The sequence below is a fragment of the Amphiura filiformis genome, chromosome 7, assembly GCF_039555335.1.
Source record: "Amphiura filiformis chromosome 7, Afil_fr2py, whole genome shotgun sequence".
Taxonomy (NCBI): Eukaryota; Metazoa; Echinodermata; class Ophiuroidea; order Amphilepidida; family Amphiuridae; genus Amphiura; species Amphiura filiformis.
The window spans coordinates 38,099,714-38,121,743 of NC_092634.1; the positions used below are offsets into that span (position 1 = coordinate 38,099,714).

General features: G+C 37.4%; 1 protein-coding gene across 3 annotated transcripts in view; it reads left to right on the top strand.

Moving 5' to 3' along the window:
- Nucleotides 1-22,030, top strand: part of LOC140157120 (uncharacterized) — a 31,787-nt gene extending 9,757 nt beyond the window's left edge. Inside the window, exons 3-10 of one of the 3 annotated variants that reach the window (XM_072180195.1) lie at nucleotides 241-547; nucleotides 793-862; nucleotides 2,378-2,626; nucleotides 10,013-10,108; nucleotides 17,834-17,929; nucleotides 19,323-19,382; nucleotides 20,548-20,620; nucleotides 20,873-22,030. In XM_072180195.1, the coding sequence (XP_072036296.1) occupies nucleotides 515-547; nucleotides 793-862; nucleotides 2,378-2,626; nucleotides 10,013-10,108; nucleotides 17,834-17,929; nucleotides 19,323-19,382; nucleotides 20,548-20,620; nucleotides 20,873-21,434 (1,239 nt within the window). In that variant the 5' untranslated portion in view covers nucleotides 241-514 and the 3' untranslated portion in view covers nucleotides 21,435-22,030. Of the gene's footprint in view, nucleotides 1-240; nucleotides 548-792; nucleotides 863-2,377; nucleotides 2,627-10,010; nucleotides 10,109-13,924; nucleotides 14,149-17,833; nucleotides 17,930-19,322; nucleotides 19,383-20,547; nucleotides 20,621-20,872 lie in introns of those variants that run through there. The other 2 variants (XM_072180197.1, XM_072180196.1) reach the window with 2 other exon arrangements.

Below are 22,030 nucleotides of genomic sequence, written 5' to 3' on the forward strand. Positions count from 1 at the left end.
TCAAAGATAGCAGAACAAATATAATTAATGATTCATTTGATTGATTCTGAAAATAATACAACACGTATATCAAACAAAGTAGTAAAATTATCAATTTATGTATATAACTTTTATTTATTTATTTATTTATTTATTTATTTATTTATTTATTTATTTATTTATTTATTTATTTATTTATTTATTTATTTATTTATTTATTTATTTATTTATTTGTTTGTCATTCAATCATTACGGTAACAGAGGACTGCTATCTAGTGCACACAGCAACGGGAGGTGGGGCGAAAATGCAGTACTTGTTTCTCCTTGCTACAATGTAAGCAGCGCATTGAACGAGTCGCCATTATTACGATTTTATCACTATACATACGGACGGGATGTGGGTTCGTTCTATGCTTACCTGATCCAAGGATGTAAAGATGCAACAGAATGGACGACTGTAGAGATTCTTAACTTAAATAATGACATTTGGAATGTTGTTGGAAGCCAGAACAATGTTTGGACTGAAGTAGAACTGATGATTAACACTGATTCATCGAGACCTTTTCAGGTAAGACGAAGACTCGCTTTATGAACAATTATCGTGACACACAATTTCGGCAAATTACACGCATGGTACTATTTAGGAGATGGTTATGAGACGACGCACACACCCGCCCGTCCCACAAACTCCGACCACAAACACATATGTAGCAGAACTTAATCGAATATTTTGCTTCCAAACATATAAAATTGATGTTAAATTGGGGAGTTAATGTTGTATACAATTTTACATGGCTTGCTTTAATTTTGCAGATCTTGTTTGAAGCTGTTGTTGGAGATGGCAGCCTCGGCCACATAGCTTTGGACGAAATCAGTATTCATGGTAATTGTTCAACTAGTTTAAAATACCGGTGCAAGTATAACGCGATGGAACAATGTCATTGGAAAAATCTAAATTAACGGATTCGATTTACAATGCGACCGGGGGTTGTCATGGTTTTGTTCTGATTTAGGAAATTACATTTTCAGTTCATATATATTTTTAAACCACTAATATACGTCACATGTGCGTACCTTTTTTGACGTAGGCCTACGTCCCAGTAGCTCGACCTAGTTGCGGGTCAAAAACGCAACCTCCCTGATTGCACATCTTTTTTATCATGCTTCCTTGGTATACAACAACATGTACTCATATTTCATTTAAAAAGTTATCAGTATGGTAGCGTGCAAGGGATGTTATTTATTATTTATGTTGGTCACTTTTGTGTGCATTTCGAGTAATGTGAAGTGAGTAGTAATTGCTGTTCCTAAAACTGTTTGCAATTTGTAATAGTAAACGGTAGCGGTTTCTCTCGTAGGTATCGATAAAAACCCAGTTCGATAGAAAGAGCCATCGGTGTTAGCAGGCTTCTGATAGCGGTATAGGAATAAAAAGAATGTTATCCCTTAATGGAAACGGTAGTTGAAAGAAAAACATAAGGCATAAAAATAATAAAAAAAGGTTTGTCTAAGACACATTTGGTCAGAAAGCTATCTATGCAGTTTTGTTTGTTTTGTTTTTGGAGTTGTTTTTTTTTTTTGGGGGGGCTATGCGCTACAAGGAATTTTTTATTGTATTTTTAGCGCACTTTTTCTTTCTTTCTTTTTCTTTCTTTTTTTTTTTCTTTTTTTTTTTTTTTTGGCGCCTTAGGTCGACTTGTCGATTTTTTCATATACATAGGCCTACCTTCATATCTCTGAGACCAACCTTTTTTTTTTTTCAAGTTACAATAAATCAAAATATGTTTAAAACAGTGGAAACGGGTCATTAAACAGCAACAGATCTGGTTACAACAACATTCATTAATTTTAGGTGTTATGGGTTATAAAAAATATATCATCAGCCTGCTACGCTAATTGCCTAATTCAATTTTTGTAATTTTGAGAACAAAGTACAAAATATAGTTCAATGGTTCAAACATGCATTTAAACATATTTATTCACCATTCTTTGCACAAGAACAAATGATAATGATACGAATGAAAGGGAATAATCCAAAATAATTAGGATGATTACGTGATTGATGCATGCTTGAACCACATGTTCTTTGTTCTCAAAATTACAAAAAAAGACTTGGACAAGTAGCGTAGAAGGCTGACGACATGAGCTTTTTCCAGATGCAAATATCTCAATTTTGAATAAGGCTGTCAATCAACTCAACCCATGATGATGATGATGATGATGATGATGATGATGATGATGATGATGATGATGATGATGATGATGATGATGATGATGATGATGATGATGATGATGATGATGATGATGATGATGATGATGATGATGATGATGATGATAATAATAATAATAATGATGATGATGATGATGATGATGATGTGAATTTCATAATTTTACCCAGGAGTGACATGTTACCAGACTGAAATAAGTTTCCTTTGTGACAACAGTAACTGTATTCCCGAAACATATGTATGTGATGATTATGGCACAGTTGATTGCATTGACGGCACTGATGAAGCTGAAGCTACTTGTTGCGACCCCCTGACTAAGTTTAGGTGCAATAATGGCAGGTGTATCGATAACACACAGCTATGTGATGGATTTAACGATTGTTCAATTGGTGAAAGGGAAGATGAAACTAATTGTCCAGGTATGGGATATGCATGCTTACTTCGCTATATCAATACTTGTCCATGTACCATGCGCAATTGAACTGCTGCTGCTACTGTTATCGTTGTTGATTTTGTTGAATAATAATAATAATAATAATAATAATAATAATAATAATAATAATAATAATAATAATAATAATAATAATAATAATAATTTATCATTATTATAAGTAGTAAAAATAATAATTGCCCTTAAATGTAATTGTCCGATAATGGGCAGTACATGTCCTTTTATGTCAACGTATGCCCCCTGATGGGCAATGCATTGACGTAAGTGGACCTTCGTGTATTGTTTATTTAGTGGACATAATGTTGACGTAAAGAGACATGTATTGGCTATTTACATTTTCATAGAAACGGCAATGCTAACGAGACATCTTATGTTTTCTAAAACACTATGCATTTCAAGGACAGCGGCCTCTGTTGTCACAAAGTAACAAATTGCCAAAACAAAGGTTAAAATGAGTAAGTGTAGTGTGTGGTTGCTTTGGTTGAATATGCATAGGGTAATTCGTGTGGGGGGTGTGGGTGAGGGAATAAGGTATGATTGGGGATGAGGTCTGGGTTGTGGATGAGTGTAATTATTATGATTGTGTTGGTTAGGTCAGTGGCCGAGTGTGCTCTTTTATTAAAAAATTTGTTTTTATACATTAACGTTTCATAAAAATATTTTGCACCAGTTGGTGTGATTTTTTTAGAACGTGTATTGCACGATTCGAATACGTAATACACGTATTAAAGCAGGCTGATGAAGAAATGTGGCAATCTTTCTTTCATATATTTATTTATTTTAATATTTATTTATTTATTCATTTATTTACTCAGTTATTTGTTTTTTATTGAATGATATCTTTTACGAGGGTTTTTAGAGGCGAAACCCTGTACAAAGAAAAATGCACCGGTTTTATGTGTCAGAAGTAAAACTCATACTTTGACATATTTAAACTTAATTATTTAAAATTAACGTGTTCTTGAAGAGATGTTTTAGGAAACCACCCAACGAAACTAGTTTCGTTTTTAGTGGAGGGGGTTTCAAATCCCAATTACGTTTGTAAATAAAACAGGTCTGAAGATGGTAGTGTTCACAGGAATTCGTTTATGACTTCATCGACCTTTGGGGTGCTCCTTTAAATAATTGCAGTATGCCTATAAAGAGGTAACTTTTGGGATGCAGGAGTAGCTTTGGTAACTTTTGGCAGGTCACATTTTTGCCAGTTCAACTCTAAATCTATCAGAAATTAATACAAATGGGAGTTTTATGTATAAATGTAATAGCCAGTATATGCACAATGGGCAAGCATACTGCAGTTACTGTCCGTCTTCCTATACACAATACACAGTGCTCTCACCATTGACGCGTGACATGTACAAATAGTGTATGTTAGAAGTATAGGCAATTGCCTTGTTAACGCCACTGTGTGAAAAATAACCGGCCAATATTTAAAGTATTCTCTGAAATTCTAGAAAATATAGTTTTGTAACATGTCCTAAATTTTTAGCTAATTTAGGTGTTTGGAAATATTCGCACTTTGGTGTTTTAGTGTATGTTATAGGTAATACTAGACATTACCTAGTTAACGGCACTGTGTAAAAAATAACCGGCCAATATTTAAAGTATTCTCTGAAATTCAAAAAAATATAGTTTTGTAACATGTCCTAAATTTTTAGCTAATTTAGGTGTTTGGAAATATTCGCGTGTTTTAGGAAGGATATGTAAACGACAGATAACACCAAAAAATATGAAGATATTATTTCCAAACCGTGTTAAATGTGCAAACATTATGTTTCTCATTTTCAAGAATGCGGTTAACAATACGCAGACTATTGTCTCATTTCGTAAACAAAGGTTCGCACAGTATTGTTATCTTGCGTTTGCTTTATAATCGTTCACCAAGTGAAACTATAATACCAGCTCATTGCTCATTGCACAGGTAAAACAGAAACATGTGTAGTGTGGATTTAACCAGAGAAGATCTGATTTAACATAGTTGAGCTGTCTTCAATGAGTGTTATCTTGGTTTAATAGCTTTTAATGGGGTTTAAGTCCTGCAAAGGTCGTGGTGAATTCTACTGTAGACCTGACTGCATCATGGTGGACTATGGAGAAGTCTAGACATGGAGGGATTTGGAAGTTTGAAACTTCCAAATCTCTCCATGTCATGCTTGAATCGATGAACTCCACTCGCTTCTTCGAGTATATATAATCGTACATTAGGTTACCTTGGCCTTACATAAAATGTGCATTTGCTCTTCACAACTTGAACTTCACCCCATGATTTTATCGGTCACAGACGTATAGATGAGTTGACCTCAATGTTTGTCAAGGCAAGGGACTGGTATATCGATATACTTGAGCGAACTGCATACAACCACTACACTGTTCAATATCCTTATTGTGATGAGGCGGGAGTTTTAAAAGCACGGGCCCTGAACAAAATATGATGCTCGCGCTTATTGCCAGACATAAAAACAACCGAAATAGTGATGATGCACGCGCATACAAGCCAAGCCAAGCAATGACATCAGAAGTCAACTCATCTATATAACCGCATAAACAGGTTATTATCATAGGCGTAGATCCCGGGGGATGGAGGAGAAAAATCCCCCCAATATTTTGCTATGCGGGGACGGTCCATACCATCATCTCCCCAATGTTAACGCCTGTATAATTATGGTTTTTTACCAAATTCACCTGTTATTTGGCAATTTTAGCCCAAAAAGTGCCAATTTTTTGAAGCTTCGCATGAATTTATTCCACTTTTGCACGATATTTCATTAGTTTATCTTCAATATGGCAAAAAATTCCAACCCCATCCCCCAGTGTCAAAAAGATATCTACGCCACTGGTTCTTATGATATCATCAGTAGTCAGGACAGTACATCAGCATGCAGATGGATAAATGAGATAAATAACAATGAGTTGACTGTCAAATGTTGACAGTTTTAAGTAGTACAATAGGTCTGTATAGGGCAACGTTTCCTGTTCAGCCTGATGATGTCATATTTCCGGGACATCGTTAATTTCGGGACATAGAGTGTGTCAAATTTTTTAAGACGTGTCAATTTTATAGACGTAGTTGTCTTAAAAACTGGTAAAACTTTTTTAGGTGTATGAACCATTCGGCCATATCAGTTTTAGAGAAACATCGTGGATATTGACGAGGTCATCTTCGTCAATTTTATTTAAATAAGGACGGTAGAAAATGGACCTTTATAGATCACCAGTTCATTAGGCCAATGGTATTATCATTTGGTGCTAATTGACTTCCCTATTTATATTTCATCCACTACTGCACTATCTATATCACTCACTGAATTAACAATACCGCCATGACAGTCAGTCCACCTTTATTAATTGTTCCTGCAAGATACATTACCTAGAGAGTTCTCCCAAAGACAGCCAGTACCCTCCCCCATACCAATTTCCATATGGGTTATAGTGGTCAGTGGAATATATCCATATTCGTATCCTTAATTAATTGTTCCTCCAAGATATATACCTAGAGTTCTCCCAAAACAATCAGTACCCCCCCAATTAATAGCTTCCTCTGGGTCATAATGGTCAGTGGAAAATGTCCAGTTATACAGGATATACCTGATGCAGACAGATTTGTCCATAGTCGTGTATACAGGATCTTATATCACATATAACTGGCACTATGCCTTCTATTTGTTATATTTAATATTGTTTCCCTCTTTTGATTGGAAAGAATGCGCACGTAATAGGAGGGCGTCCGGGTTTTTTTTTGGGGGGGGGGCGTGTATTTTGAGGCTATGATGATCTAGTACACCAGGTTTATTATAATTGCCTTAATTATAATGTAATGAAATATACCCAAACAACAACACAAAATAAAGTACAATATATGAAGATATATATCTTTCATTTTTTAATTTTCATTTATTATGAATATTCAAAGGCTCTTTGTAAACATTACTCGATGGTTTAATGTCGATATTAATGTTCGTCAAATGTATTTTGTAACAAATTAATATTAGATTTTATTATATGCTATTTGTTAAATATTTTATAGTATTAATGTTAAGTATAGTTTATTGATGGTGGTGGTAAAACTTTGGTACCCGTACCCATGGCTCCGTACCCGTACTCGCACCCTATTTTGGAATGGACCCGTACTGAATACTCATGGCTAGGGATCCGTACTCGTACCCTTACCCATGACCTGAAATCCGTACCCATGGCCTGGGACCCGTACCCGTACAAGTTCTCCTGGTCCTGGACACGCACCCGTACCCATACTCATGGCGGGTCCTAATGGCAATACTACAAGTCTGACTGATTACTGATTTCCACAATGCACTGGATGGAGCACATAGATTCATAAATTGATATTATGTACTCTCACTGGGATTTTAATTTCAAAAAAGTACAAATTCATGCAAATTGGGCTATCAAGTTGACAGCTGGTATCATGAGCATATATAAAACGTGAAGTGACTCAAAATGACTCGACAAAACATATCCGACTCGACTCGACAGAATGGCCTGACTACTCGACTCGACTCGACTGACAACTTCAAATGACTCGACTCGACTCGGACTCGAAGGCTTCATGACTCGACTCGACTCGAGACTCGAGGGCTCGATGACTCGACTCGACTCGGACTCGACTTTCAGTGACTCGATACATAGCACAGCGTCATCGTCCCTATATCTTCGTGTCAGAAATTGCTATGATAGTAGGGCGAATCCACTTGTTCTTCAACAGCCACTCATGGCGATTTTGTTCCGCCGTGTTTAATAGTTTCGAGATAGGGGCCGAGGCACAAAGGCTAAGTATAACACACCACCTGTAAGATAGATAATTTCTTTCTTCCCACTACGCATGCGCCGCTGCCATTCATCAGCTGAAATGACTCATTTTTACGATCTGCGCAGCTTATACCCTCTTTAACGGCAAGAAAATTTGAGTGTTGTCAGTTTTTGTTTTCAATACACAGACTGGGAGCTCAATACACAGACAGGTGCTTACCATATTTTTTCAACACATATATTCAACTACAAGTCAAGCAATAGGTTTTTACAAATACCAAAATAACGGGAAATATTCAATGATTTGAGATATAATCAAACATTGAATATCAATAGTAAATACCGTATTCCACCGTGCATGTTTCTCTTTATTCATTATAGATAGGAATAAATACCAGAAATAATTTCAAGAGGCGTCCGTCAAATCATCTCAATGCAATTATGTGCTTTAGGACATATACCGTCGTTTTATCTTTTCAGTTTCTGTTTCCGTATCCGTAATAGTTTTTGTAAGTCATTGTTATTCTGAAGTGGTAGTCTCCCAGGTATGACCAATCTTTTATTCTAGCCTTTTGTTAGTTACTGAAAATTTGAAGCTCGTGAATTTCAGTTTTCGTTTTGGTAAGTTATATTGATTTTTTACATAAAACCTTGAGATGTGCGGTTGGGTGCCAATCTAGACAAAAGAAGAGTCTAAATTTTACGGTCCTAAATTCGCGGTAAATTGTACGGCTTCAATTGACTTGTGTTTGGTGTATATGTACTTACGCCTAGACGTAAGTGGCTCTTAAAAAAAGTCTTGCATTGAAATATATACTAACCATGTTGACAAGTTATAAGCAAAAGTCTTTCATATTGGCGATGAAACGAGCGTCTAAAATCTCCCAATGAGGCGCGTACAAGTGGTGATTTGGTAATCATGTTTTATATTGAAATGCAATACAAAAGAATTTGCATTGGAGCAAAGATAATGTATTCTATTCATGGCAAGCTAATCTGATAATTGGTTGGGCCAATATGCAAGACTCGGGTTTATTTTAAATGTTTATTTTTGCAGAGCTTATTTTCAGTCATGGATCATACTGATAAATTTCGCGAGGGGGAGGGAGGGCGGGAGATACTTAAGTTGAGACTGAACAAGCGAGAGTGGGAGGGGGTGAGGAAGAAAGAGAGGAGAGGGAGAGACGGAAAGACTAGAAAGAGAAGATCTCGAGAGGAGAGAGTAGGGACCGGGGACGGGAGGGAGTGGGGAGACTGATCATATGGGGGGGGGGGAGGGAGGAGGCAAAATAGGGATATAGACATTGATACGAGTGAAGGGCGACACTGTGGCCCTGCACAAGTGCAATGGGGCGCGACAGGCTCATAAGCGGACCTTTTGTGATTGAAGGGCTTATTTTCAACGTTTTTACAGAAAAAAGTGGACCTTTTCATTCGGATTTGCATTTTGTCATAATAATGTGAATCAATTTATCACTGTCAAACACGAGAGGCGCTAGACCATTAAAACAGCGGTCGGACACCGGTGTTCAATACTATTTTATCTCCAGCCTTTATGGGCTTTATTGACACAGGCAATTACCTCTATTGAAATAAGCTGATTGGTACTTCAGAGTTAACAATGAAGTAAGATTACAGTAAACTTACTGAATCCCTTGCGTTTTCGTATCTGAACAATAGAGTTACGGAAACTGAAAAGATAAAAAGACCCATAGTCTAAATACAAGCTTTATTGTCCGTAGTAGGATATTTTGAAAGACAACTAATAGCTAAATTTATTACATCGCTGAGCTATAGCGATCAGTTTTTAGCCAATCAACTCCTGGAAAAGCCAGCTACCTTATTGGTCAAATACCAATCGCTCACCGCGCGCGGAGTATGAATTCAGCTTATTTTGTAACTTAGCAGCTACTATCAGCAGCTGGCGGGGTATTTTATATATGAAGAGCTTAGTTTCAAAACCCTTACATCCACTTGCCGAATTTTGAGAACACATCAAAAATCATCAAAAAATCACTGATATATGGGGTTTGCCACAAAGCAGTTTTTGGTGGGATGCTCATCCTACCCAAGCATCTCACCAAAAACTGCTTTTGTTGAAAACTCCCTTATATCAATGATTTTTTTGATGATTTTTTGATGTGTTCTCAAAATTCGGCAAGTGGATGTAAGGGGTTTTGAAACTAAGCTCTTCATATATAGCCTCGTGTTTTGCTGCAGATCATATTTCTGTTGGTTCGTTTACTGCTTGTTTAAAATAATAATTTACCTCGCCCAACGTAAGATAAACACTAGTACAGTAGTACTAGTCGTAATAATATTGTAAATATCATTATTATTATTATTAACCTAATTTCAGCATATATCAACTTCCATAACCAAACCATGTCATCATATTTTTCGGAACTCTTACGTCAACTGGAAATTGAAATGAACTGTTCCGTGTTGATAATCCCATTACTACAGCCGGGTGTTAAATTTATACGACAAAGATAATAATGCGTATATTTCTATTATTTTGAAAGAATTAAAAAATGACACTAATAATTAGGCCTGCTGCAATTTCCCAACTTTTTTTATATTAATATAGGTACTTCTACTGCAACATCTCTGTCAACCAGAAGTGAATATAAACCACTGACAACTATGCCAGAAAAAGGGTATTCTACATTCCCAACCAAACCAGGTATCGTTAATTGTCGTTATGTTTTTTCACATTGCATTGAATAATCTCAAAACATAATAGTAAGAATAAATCTATTTGAAAATATCGATGCTAAATTTTCAAATAGTATTTCAATAATAAAACCCTTTAAAAGGGAGTGCCCAGGCCATATGGGGAGTCACATGACTCCCCGGACTGCCCCACCTTGGCTCCACATAGCTGCGAAGAAGTAGGCAATGTATGGAGTATATAAAACACAGGTCTTCTGATCAGTCAAAAAGGTGGTGATGTCACAACCAAAGAACTCGTAGCCATTTTCGGTTCAAAGGGCAAGGTCTTGACTGAATGTATTCAACAACTCTTCCTATACCTTTGTACAGGAGCCAACCGTTGTTAATCCGTGATGAATCAACACTTTAACTGTAGCGTATACGCGAACGCGAGCGAGACTACGCGTTACGCGAGAGCGCGTAAAATTCGTCATGCCTGGAACCTTTGTGCGTATGCAAGCTTACAAGTTGAATTCAGTATTTTCAGGTAGCGGCTAAATAGTTTTATTCTGTAGTTTTATTGCTGCTATCAACAGAGAAATCATCGAAGTTTGTAAGGCTGAGTGGCAATGATTAACTGACATTCCTCGTAAAATAATCGTGAATTATATACGATCTTTAACTTCTTGTCGTTGTTGACTCGCGTCCGGCGCGTCTGCGTGGTTTACTTCGCTCGGGCAGCTAAAGCTGCCCTCGCGAAGTAAACCACGCAGACGACGCGGACGCATCGTTGTTAATCGGTGCGGTGATGAACAACGGTGAAACATGATTGAATCCCTAAATATCACCCAGGCTGTCGTTTGTTATCACTTTCATACATGGTGAGTGGCAAAGCTTAATGCATAGCAAGCCCCGGGAGCAAGCCAGTTTCCTCCTATTCAAAAGCTTTACGTTGCCGCCGTAGAACATAAGTATGGCAGAAAATATCATGATTGAGTAAGGGGTGCACCATTTGATTACCAATGAATGCGTCCGGTTTTTTTTTTTTGGGGGCGTGTATTTTGAGGCTATGATGATCTAGTACACCAGGTTTATTATAATTGCCTTAATTATAATGTAATGAAATATACCCAAACAACAACACAAAATAAAGTACAATATATGAAGATAGGCCTATATATCTTTCATTTTTTAATTTTCATTTATTATGAATATTCAAAGGCTCTTTGTAAACATTACTCGATGGTTTAATGTCGATATTAATGTTCGTCAAATGTATTTTGTAACAAATTAATATTAGATTTTATTATATGCTATTTGTTAAATATTTTATAGTATTAATGTTAAGTATAGTTTATTGATGGTGGTGGTAAAACTTTGGTTCCTTTTTCAAACACTGTCTTCATCATCAGCTTCTATTTCTTCATCCGCCTCTTCATCGTACAGGAAAAGACCATCAAATTTGGCTTGATACTTAGCCATCACTCTTTTGATTGCTGTGTGAATATCCACACCATAGTCCATTTTGTCTTATCGATGAGTAAAGAATTGAGCAAATGAGCAGTTAATTGAGCAAATGAGCAAGGAATTGAGCAAATGAGCAAGGAATTGAGCAAATGAGCAAGGAATTGAGCAAATGAGCAAGGAATTGAGCAAATGAGCATTGAACTGGGCAACCAGAAGAGCGGAGTACGGAGCATCGGAGCAGCTAAATGACTGGTTTCATTAGTTTCTTGTCATTCGGAGATTAACCTTCAAAGAGTCAACATGAACGCTTTATCCGCTACGGACAAACCCTACGCTTGCTCCTCATGCGACAAAAGCTATGGACGGCGATACAACTTGAGGAGGCATGTAGAAAATGCGCATGCAGTTGGCGATGACTCTGAAATGGAAGCTAATCCATCCGACTATTCCGACGTAAATGATTACGAGCCCCGGTCAAAAGCGCAGAGTTGACAATTCGGAAGATTCCGAATCTACGGAGGACGAAAACGACTATTCCAGCGGAGATTCAGAGATTGAGGATTCGGAGACGGAAGACGCCGAGTCATCGGATGAAGAGATAAGCGATGAACTGGAAGACAACGCTACGTATCAAGAATGGTACGCACAAGCCATGGAAGCCACTGAAGAGATGAGAGCTGAAAAATATGAAAAGTACATTGCCGAGGGATTGGATCCAGAACAGGCTAAGGGGAATGCCTACGTGAAGACCCTGTGGGCTGTTCAACGTGACTTTTTCAACCAAATTACAGCATTTTTATGGAGTTTTGCGCATTTGAAAGATGATGACCTGTATCAAGAAATCATGGATGAACTTGAAGACAAAATGGACTATGGTGTGGATATTCACACAGCAATCAAAAGAGTGATGGCTAAGTATCAAGCCAAATTTGATGGTCTTTTCCTGTACGATGAAGAGGCGGATGAAGAAATGGAAGCTGATGATGAAGACAGTGTTTGAAAAAGGAACCAAAGTTTTACCACCACCATCAATAAACTATACTTAACATTAATACTATAAAATATTTAACAAATAGCATATAATAAAATCTAATATTAATTTGTTACAAAATACATTTGACGAACATTAATATCGACATTAAACCATCGAGTAATGTTTACAAAGAGCCTTTGAATATTCATAATAAATGAAAATTAAAAAATGAAAGATATATATCTTCATATATTGTACTTTATTTTGTGTTGTTGTTTGGGTCTATTTCATTACATTATAATTAAGGCAATTATAATAAACCTGGTGTACTAGATCATCATAGCCTCAAAATACACGCCCAAAAAAAAAAAAACGGACGCCCTCCTATTACGTGCGCATTCTTTCCAATCAAAAGAGGGAAACAATATTAAATATAACAAATAGAAGGCATAGTGCCAGTTATATGTGATATAAGATCCTGTATACACGACTATGGACAAATCTGTCTGCATCAGGTATATCCTGTATAACTGGACATTTTCCACTGACCATTATGACCCAGAGGGAAGCTATTAATTGGGGGGGTACTGATTGTTTTGGGAGAACTCTAGGTATATATCTTGGAGGAACAATTAATTAAGGATACGAATATGGAAAAATCTGACTGTATCAGGTATTACCCCATTTAACAGGATATATTCCACTGACCACTATAACCCATATGGAAATGGGTATGGGGGAGGGTACTGGCTGTCTTTGGGAGAACTCTCTAGGTAATGTATCTTGCAGGAACAATTAATAAAGGTGGACTGACTGTCATGGCGGTATTGTTAATTCAGTGAGTGATATAGATAGTGCAGTAGTGGATGAAATATAACTAGGGAAGTCAATTAGCACCAAATGATAATACCATTGGCCTAATGAACTGGTGATCTGTAAAGGTCCATTTTCTACCGTCCTTATTTAAATAAAATTGACGAAGACGACCTCGTCAATATCCACGATGTTTCTCTAAAACTGATATGGCCGAATGGTTCATACACCTAAAAAAGTTTTACCAGTTTTTAAGACAACTACGTCTATAAAATTGACACGTCTTAAAAATTTGACACACTCTATGTCCCGAAATTAACGATGTCCCGGAAATATGACATCATCAGGCTGAACAGGAAACGTTGCCCTATACAGACCTATTGTACTACTGTTTTACTACATGGGATATACTACAGCCATTGAGTTATTACTATCGCTGGGGTGTTGAAATATTACAAATTCCCCCCACTTAAAGTTTCCTGTGCGTACACTTTAGTCACGCGGGCTCAGAACTAAGCAGATGCGCCTACTTATTTATCACTTGTTAACCGTTTTAGACTTACCATTACAAATGTCTCCGATTCATTCATTTAGAATACTTATGGCTGTCGTTCAATTGGGACCCTTGTACCGGCACTTGCGGTTACGCACACGGACACGCCGAGTTTGGTGTGTCCAAAATATAAATAACAATTATGTATTAGTAGACGATGATAGTGTCTGCAGCGGTCTTCTGAAGCCTAATACCACTGAGGTGTGTACCGAACTACCAGACTGTGATGGAGACCAGCAATCGCCGACCAACAATCCAGATCAAGGTATATATCCACAGTCAAGTTTAGGCCTGTCTCCATACAAACTTTCATGCACATACATAGCAGACTCGAAATGACTCGACTCGACTCGACTCGACTCGAGTTTTGGTGACTCGATGACTCGACTCGAGGCAAGGTGACTCGACGACTCGACTCGACTCGAGGGTTGATGAATCGATGACTCGACTCGACTCGAAATTTAATGACTCGACTCGATGACTCGAGGCTTGTGACTCGAGTCACTGTGGCTGAATCGACTTTTTAAAAATGACTCGAAAATATAAATTATACCTTAATATTTCTAATAATACCTGCACGTTTTCTTCCACACATCACAGTGTATTGTGATTCTTATATTTTACAAAGTGGGCTTACTATCTCTCAGCATCTTTATAATAACTTAAAATATAAATTATATGTATGTGTGTACAATGTACATGTATGATTGCCTGTCGATCTGGCTAAAAGATACACCATTTTTTTACATGCTTCAAACTTGGCATGGTGGAAAAGTCCATTGTCCATCATTGCTGATTATCAGACTTATAGTGCTCGTACCCGTACTCGAGTCCCAATTTCCATACCCGTACCCGTACTTGTACCCATGGCTATGGACCCGTACTCGTACTCATGCCCTATTTTGTCTTCGGACTCATGGACTGGGACCCGTACCCGTACCTGTACTCATGGCCTGGGACCCGGACCCATACTCATGGCATGGGACCTGTACCCGTATTCATGGTCCGGACACGTACCCGTACCCATGGGTACCATACAGTATGTGGCTACACAAATGCAGGAAATCCCACTGTGAGTCCTCTGATCATAATCTAAACAAATAGGTTACATCATGGATGGGGTTGGGTGGGAGTAATGCATGGATGCAGATAGCAAGCTATATCAAGTGCCCTTAATTTTATTTTAGCCTGGTCCTGGGCCCTGAAAAAGGTAAATACAGCCCTGGCTACACAAAATGTACATGAATGCTACCCACATGTCATTGTAACAGCCTGTGCACACACCCATACATGTATGCTACATGTCTCATTCACAATGACTGATCAATACAGAAAAAAAACCCAGCAAACTGGGAAAACATTTCGAGATACTTTCTTTTTTGTGGTGAATTTCAAGTTATCATGTTAAAATATCATTATTATAGCTTTTATTAATCATTTTGATTATTCCCCATCCAAATACACTCCTCTACATGTTGCACACATGAAGAACTACATTGCAATGTGACTGACTGGTGTGAGCATTTCCACCAGCCACATCAACATGTACTTCTTGTGCCCAGGCTTGGGCTTGTGCATCTGAGTCAAATGAATAGAGAGGTTCTTACCATATACAGAAATTTGGGATGTTAGAAATCTACATCATTGCTAAATATATGTTGAAATTAGTATTGCACAGTCTGGCTGTCCATACTGTACATAGACATAGTTTTTCACTTGCATCCCAAAATATGCCACCTTTAGGCTAGATTCACTATGACCACCAATATTTGATCTCTTTTTGTACTTCATTAATTTTATTTGTTTATACCCATACCCATAATAGGACCCATACAAGTACTTGAAGTCAGAATTTCCATACCACTACTGGACCAGTACCCGTACTCGAGTCCCAATTTCCGTACCCATACTCGTACCTGTACCCATGGCTCCGTACCCGTACTCGCACCCTATTTTGGAATGGACCCGTACTGAATACTCATGGCTAGGGATCCGTACTCGTACCCTTACCCATGACCTGAAATCCGTACCCATGGCCTGGGACCCGTACCCGTACAAGTTCTCCTGGTCCGGGACACGCACCCGTACCCATACTCATGGCGGGTCCTAATGGCAATACTACAAGTCTGACTGATTACTGATTTCCATTAATGCACTGGATGGAGCACATAGATTCATAAATTGATATTATGTACTCTCACTGGGATTTTAATTTCAAAAAAGTACAAATTCATGCAAATTGGGCTATCAAGTTGACAGCTGGTATCATGAGCATATATAAAACGTGAAGTGACTCAAAATGACTCGACAAAACATATCCGACTCGACTCGACTCGACTCGACAGAATGGCCTGACTACTCGACTCGACTCGACTGACAACTTCAAATGACTCGACTCGACTCGGACTCGAAGGCTTCATGACTCGACTCGACTCGAGACTCGAGGGCTCGATGACTCGACTCGACTCGGACTCGACTTTCAGTGACTCGATACATAGCACAGCGTCATCGTCCCTATATCTTCGTGTCAGAAATTGCTATGATAGTAGGGCGAATCCACTTGTTCTTCAACAGCCACTCATGGCGATTTTGTTCCGCCGTGTTTAATAGTTTCGAGATAGGGGCCGAGGCACAAAGGCTAAGTATAACACACCACCTGTAAGATAGATAATTTCTTTCTTCCCACTACGCATGCGCCGCTGCCATTCATCAGCTGAAATGACTCATTTTTACGATCTGCGCAGCTTATACCCTCTTTAACGGCAAGAAAATTTGAGTGTTGTCAGTTTTTGTTTCCAATACACAGACTGGGAGCTCAATACACAGACAGGTGCTTACCATATTTTTTCAACACATATATTCAACTACAAGTCAAGCAATAGGTTTTACAAATACCAAAATAACGGGAAATATTCAATGATTTGAGATATAATCAAACATTGAATATCAATAGTAAATACCGTATTCCACCGTGCATGTTTCTCTTTATTCATTATAGATAGGAATAAATACCAGAAATAATTTCAAGAGGCGTCCCTCAAATCATCTCAATGCAATTATGTGCTTTAGGAATATAGTCTAAATACAAGCTTTATTGTCCGTAGTAGGATATTTTGAAAGACAACTAATAGCTAAATTTATTACATCGCTGAGCTATAGCGATCAGTTTTTAGCCAATCAACTCCTGGAAAAGCCAGCTACCTTATTGGTCAAATACCAATCGCTCACCGCGCGCGGAGTATGAATTCAGCTTATTTTGTAACTTAGCAGCTACTATCAGCAGCTGGCGGGGTATTTATATATGAAGAGCTTAGTTTCAAAACCCCTTACATCCACTTGCCGAATTTTGAGAACACATCAAAAATCATCAAAAAATCACTGATATATGGGGTTTGCCACAAAAGCAGTTTTTGGTGGGATGCTCATCCTCCCCAAGCATCCCACCAAAAACTGCTTTTGTTGAAAACTCCCTTATATCAATGATTTTTTTGATGATTTTTTGATGCGTTCTCAAAATTCGGCAAGTGGATGTAAGGGTTTTGAAACTAAGCTCTTCATATATAGCCTCGTGTTTTGCTGCAGATCATATTTCTGTTGGTTCGTTTACTGCTTGTTTAAAATAATAATTTACCTCGCCCAACGTAAGATAAACACTAGTACAGTAGTACTAGTCGTAATAATATTGTAAATATCATTATTATTATTATTAACCTAATTTCAGCATATATCAACTTCCATAACCAAACCATGTCATCATATTTTTCGAACTCTTACGTCAACTGGAAATTGAAATGAACTGTTCCGTGTTGATAATCCCATTACTACAGCCGGGTGTTAAATTTATACGACAAAGATAATAATGCGTATATTTCTATTATTTTGAAAGAATTAAAAATGACACTAATAATTAGGCCTGCTGCAATTTCCCAACTTTTTTTATATTAATATAGGTACTTCTACTGCAACATCTCTGTCAACCAGAAGTGAATATAAACCACTGACAACTATGCCAGAAAAAGGGTATTCTACATTCCCAACCAAACCAGGTATCGTTAATTGTCGTTATGTTTTTTCACATTGCATTGAATAATCTCAAAACATAATAGTAAGAATAAATCTATTTGAAAATATCGATGCTAAATTTTCAAATAGTATTTCAATAATAAAACCCTTTAAAAGGGAGTGCCCAGGCCATATGGGAGTCACATGACTCCCCGGACTGCTCCCACCTTGGCTCCACATAGCTGCGAAGAAGTAGGCAATGTATGGAGTATATAAAACACAGGTCTTCTGATCAGTCAAAAGGTGGTGATGTCACAACCAAAGAACTCGTAGCCATTTTCGGTTCAAAGGGCAAGGTCTTGACTGAATGTATTCAACAACTCTTTCTATACCTTTGTACAGGAGCCAACCGTTGTTAATCCGTGATGAATCAACACTTTAACTGTAAGCGTATACGCGAACGCGAGCGAGACTACGCGTTACGCGAGAGCGCGTAAAATTCGTCATGCCTGGAACCTTTGTGCGTATGCAAGCTTACAAGTTGAATTCAGTATTTTCAGGTAGCGGCTAAATAGTTTTATTCTGTAGTTTTATTGCTGCTATCAACAGAGAAATCATCGAAGTTTGTAAGGCTGAGTGGCAATGATTAACTGACATTCCTCGTAAAATAATCGTGAATTATATACGATCTTTAACTTCTTGTCGTTGTTGACTCGCGTCCGGCGCGTCTGCGTGGTTTACTTCGCTCGGGCAGCTAAAGCTGCCCTCGCGAAGTAAACCACGCAGACGACGCGGACGCATCGATGTTAATCGGTGCGGTGATGAACAACGGTGAAACATGATTGAATCCCTAAATATCACCCAGGCTGACGTTTGTTATCACTTTCATACATGGTGAGTGGCAAAGCTTAATGCATAGCAAGCCCCGGGAGCAAGCCAGTTTCCTCCTATTCAAAAGCTTTACGTTGCCGCCGTAGAACATAAGTATGGCAGAAAATATCATGATTGAGTAAGGGGTGCACCATTTGATTACCAGGGGCATGGGAGACCAAAAAAAACCAAATTTGCCCTACTGATGAGTAAAAATATCACCACCCAACTATGCATAAAGAAAACCAAACCAAAAGCGCCCGACCCGAACTCTCATGCTCCCCCTCCCCCACACACTGAAAATCAAATGGTGCATCCCTAAAATTCATCGGAAAAATCTCAGATAAAAAAGTATCTCAGATATAAAATAATGTGAATTAGGCTAGCTTAGATTTATCCGTACATGAATATCCAGGTTTTCTTTCACAGGGCCGTTTATAACCTCGCTATCACATCCTACGAGCACTGCTGCTAATACCAACAACGCGATTGGTTGAAACAGCACATTGCTGGTACTTTATTAACTTGTCGGAATATCGAAAGGACTAATGATTTCTTTTCTTTCAGACATATCCATGCCTTTGTCTGTAACTCGACCAGGGACAGCTCGAACATCAACCAGCACAGGTATATTGCAGTACAGTATAGTTTTTAAAAAAAGAATATGCAATTTTATTGCTACCCATTAATTTTGCACAATTTATAAATGTATAATGTTTAATAAGTTAGTACATCACCAGAATTTTGAACTACATTATAATTTTTATAAATACCAAAAATATTAAATGGGTTTTAATATAGTTCACTACGATGACAATCGTCCCAATACGGATAAATTACCATGATTGCGTACTGTTACAAGAATCAGGTCTAGGACCCATGATTGCTAGACTGGTATCCCTCCAAGCGGTCCAATAATTATATCCTCAAGAACAACTGATAAAGTCTAAAAAAGTCTAATAAAGTCTTTATCTTCATGCCCCAAAAAGGATTATACACCCCTATTGAAGACATGACCTTACTCTTCCACGCAAGGAGTGTAAATTTAAAATGGGGTTATGGTTGACTCCATGATTTAAAATCTACATCCCCTGTGTGGGATATTAAAGTCACATATACTGCGCCAATAAAATATCCTTACACTTGGAAAATAATCATAATTTCAAAACTGACCAATATTGGGGTAAATTTAATTTTTGATAGATGCACTATCTAATCCTGCACATTATGACACCACATTGAATCCAATGTGACCTCAAGAAGTAAAGTTACAAGCAATTGAATAGACGAAGGTACAGTTTTAAAAGTGACAAACTGGCCTACAAGGCGCAAAAAGATTCCAACAAGCGAAACAAAAAGAGACAACACAGCTTCTTCAATGAAGCGTTATTTAAAGCAGTTTTTATTTCAGTTTTTGCTTCTTTGTACTTTTCATAACTTTCATTTTATTTGTCAGTTCTTTTGTTTCAGGTTTTTTTTCGGTCCTTTTGTTCTTAATTAAAGCCAAACGCATAAATAAGCCATTCACCACTCTCAAACCAGATGTCTAGTCTGTGGAGTTTTGGATTCAATGTGGTGTCATAATGTGCAGAATTAGATAGGGCGTCTATTAAAAAAAACAAATTTACCCCAATATTGTTCAGTTTGGAAATTGTGATTATTTTTTCCAAGTGTAAGGATACTTTATTGGCGCAGTATACATGAATTTGCACTGGGATAGCCCAATGACGATCCAAAGTACATGAAGTATATTATAGTTCAAAGCCTTTCCTTTTACATAACCTTCCTATAGGTGCCATTGTTGGAGCTGTAATAGGATGCATATTTGCTACAAGCATTTTGTGGATACTGGCAATAATAGTCTGGTAAGAATACAACTTTAGATCCGTTCATATATTTTACATATTCTGACACATAATTAAAATCATTATCATTGTTAAAATAAATTTCTTTCCTGTGTTGTATCTTCTGAGACATGATTAAAATTATTAGCATAAGTTTCTTTCCTATAAGTCGATTTCTGACACATTTGCCAAATCTTCCCAAATTCCAAAATAGCCTAATGTGTATTATTTGCTTTGTTTTTCACAATACGGTTAAATCCTCTTGTATTTTAGGAAAAAGGTGTGCAAGAAGACAAAACCCTCTTTGAATACTTCGACACAACTTGGAGACAATGGTTATGTGGAATACAAAGCTAATACCCAAGAACCTTATGCAGAACTAACAGCATCATCTACTAGTGGTTCTAAGCAAAACGAGTCCACCAGAAACACACAACCCGTCATTGGCGAAGATGGCTACACAGAGTACAACAGGAGAAGACAGCAAGAGTCTTTTGAGGAACTTCAGAAGAGTACCTCTCCTGACACAAAAGGAACATCTACTTCTGACACAGATTACGAGGTGCATATCGATATCACACATGGTGCAACACCTGCAGAGGCTAAACATGCTAAAGAAGAAAAACCTGAAGTCACGTCTATAAAACATAGGTCCGCTGAAGTGAGTCATGAAAACAATGATGACAATGAATATTCATACGCATATGCCGATGTTCCTAAAACAGATGCCAGTGATATGAACAACCAAAACAAACAAGTTCCCTTTAGTAATGGTAATAATGACGAAAGCAGTGGAACTTATGTCAATTCTTCTGTTGTTCGTAAAATGCCTTAACTTAAAAAAGGTTATACAGCAAATTAAAACTTTAACTCATAAGAGCAAAAGATGTTAATATACATGACCAATATTGATTGTCATTTAATCGGAAAAACACAAGATATTTGTAATGACAATTTAATAATATACAATAAAGATTGGTCTGATGAATTTGATTTAAATGTATTCAGAATTGTTTTAAAAAATAACATAAATGTGAATTTATAATTATACAGTCTATTACTTCATACCAGTGGTTACATGGTTAATTATCCATGTTGCGTATTTTGGTAGCGAACTTCAGCAAAAAAAAAAGGTGACGGGATGTACAGTAATCGTAATGTTCTAGTATCTTTGTGATATAATCATAACTATTTTTGTGTGTGTTTTGAAATCTAAATCATCAATTACAAAAGTTTATCATCTTTATATATTTGGTGGTCACTAAACACAAAACGATTTTGGTAGTCGTTAAACTGTTTATTGATGTGGGTTTGTGACACATGTTTGACACACTAAACTGTAGACGCATGCATTATTATGGAGGTGACATTTTGTTTTTGTAAATCGTCGGGTTAGCGCAAATTAAAAAAAAAGCAAATTTCCATTAAAAA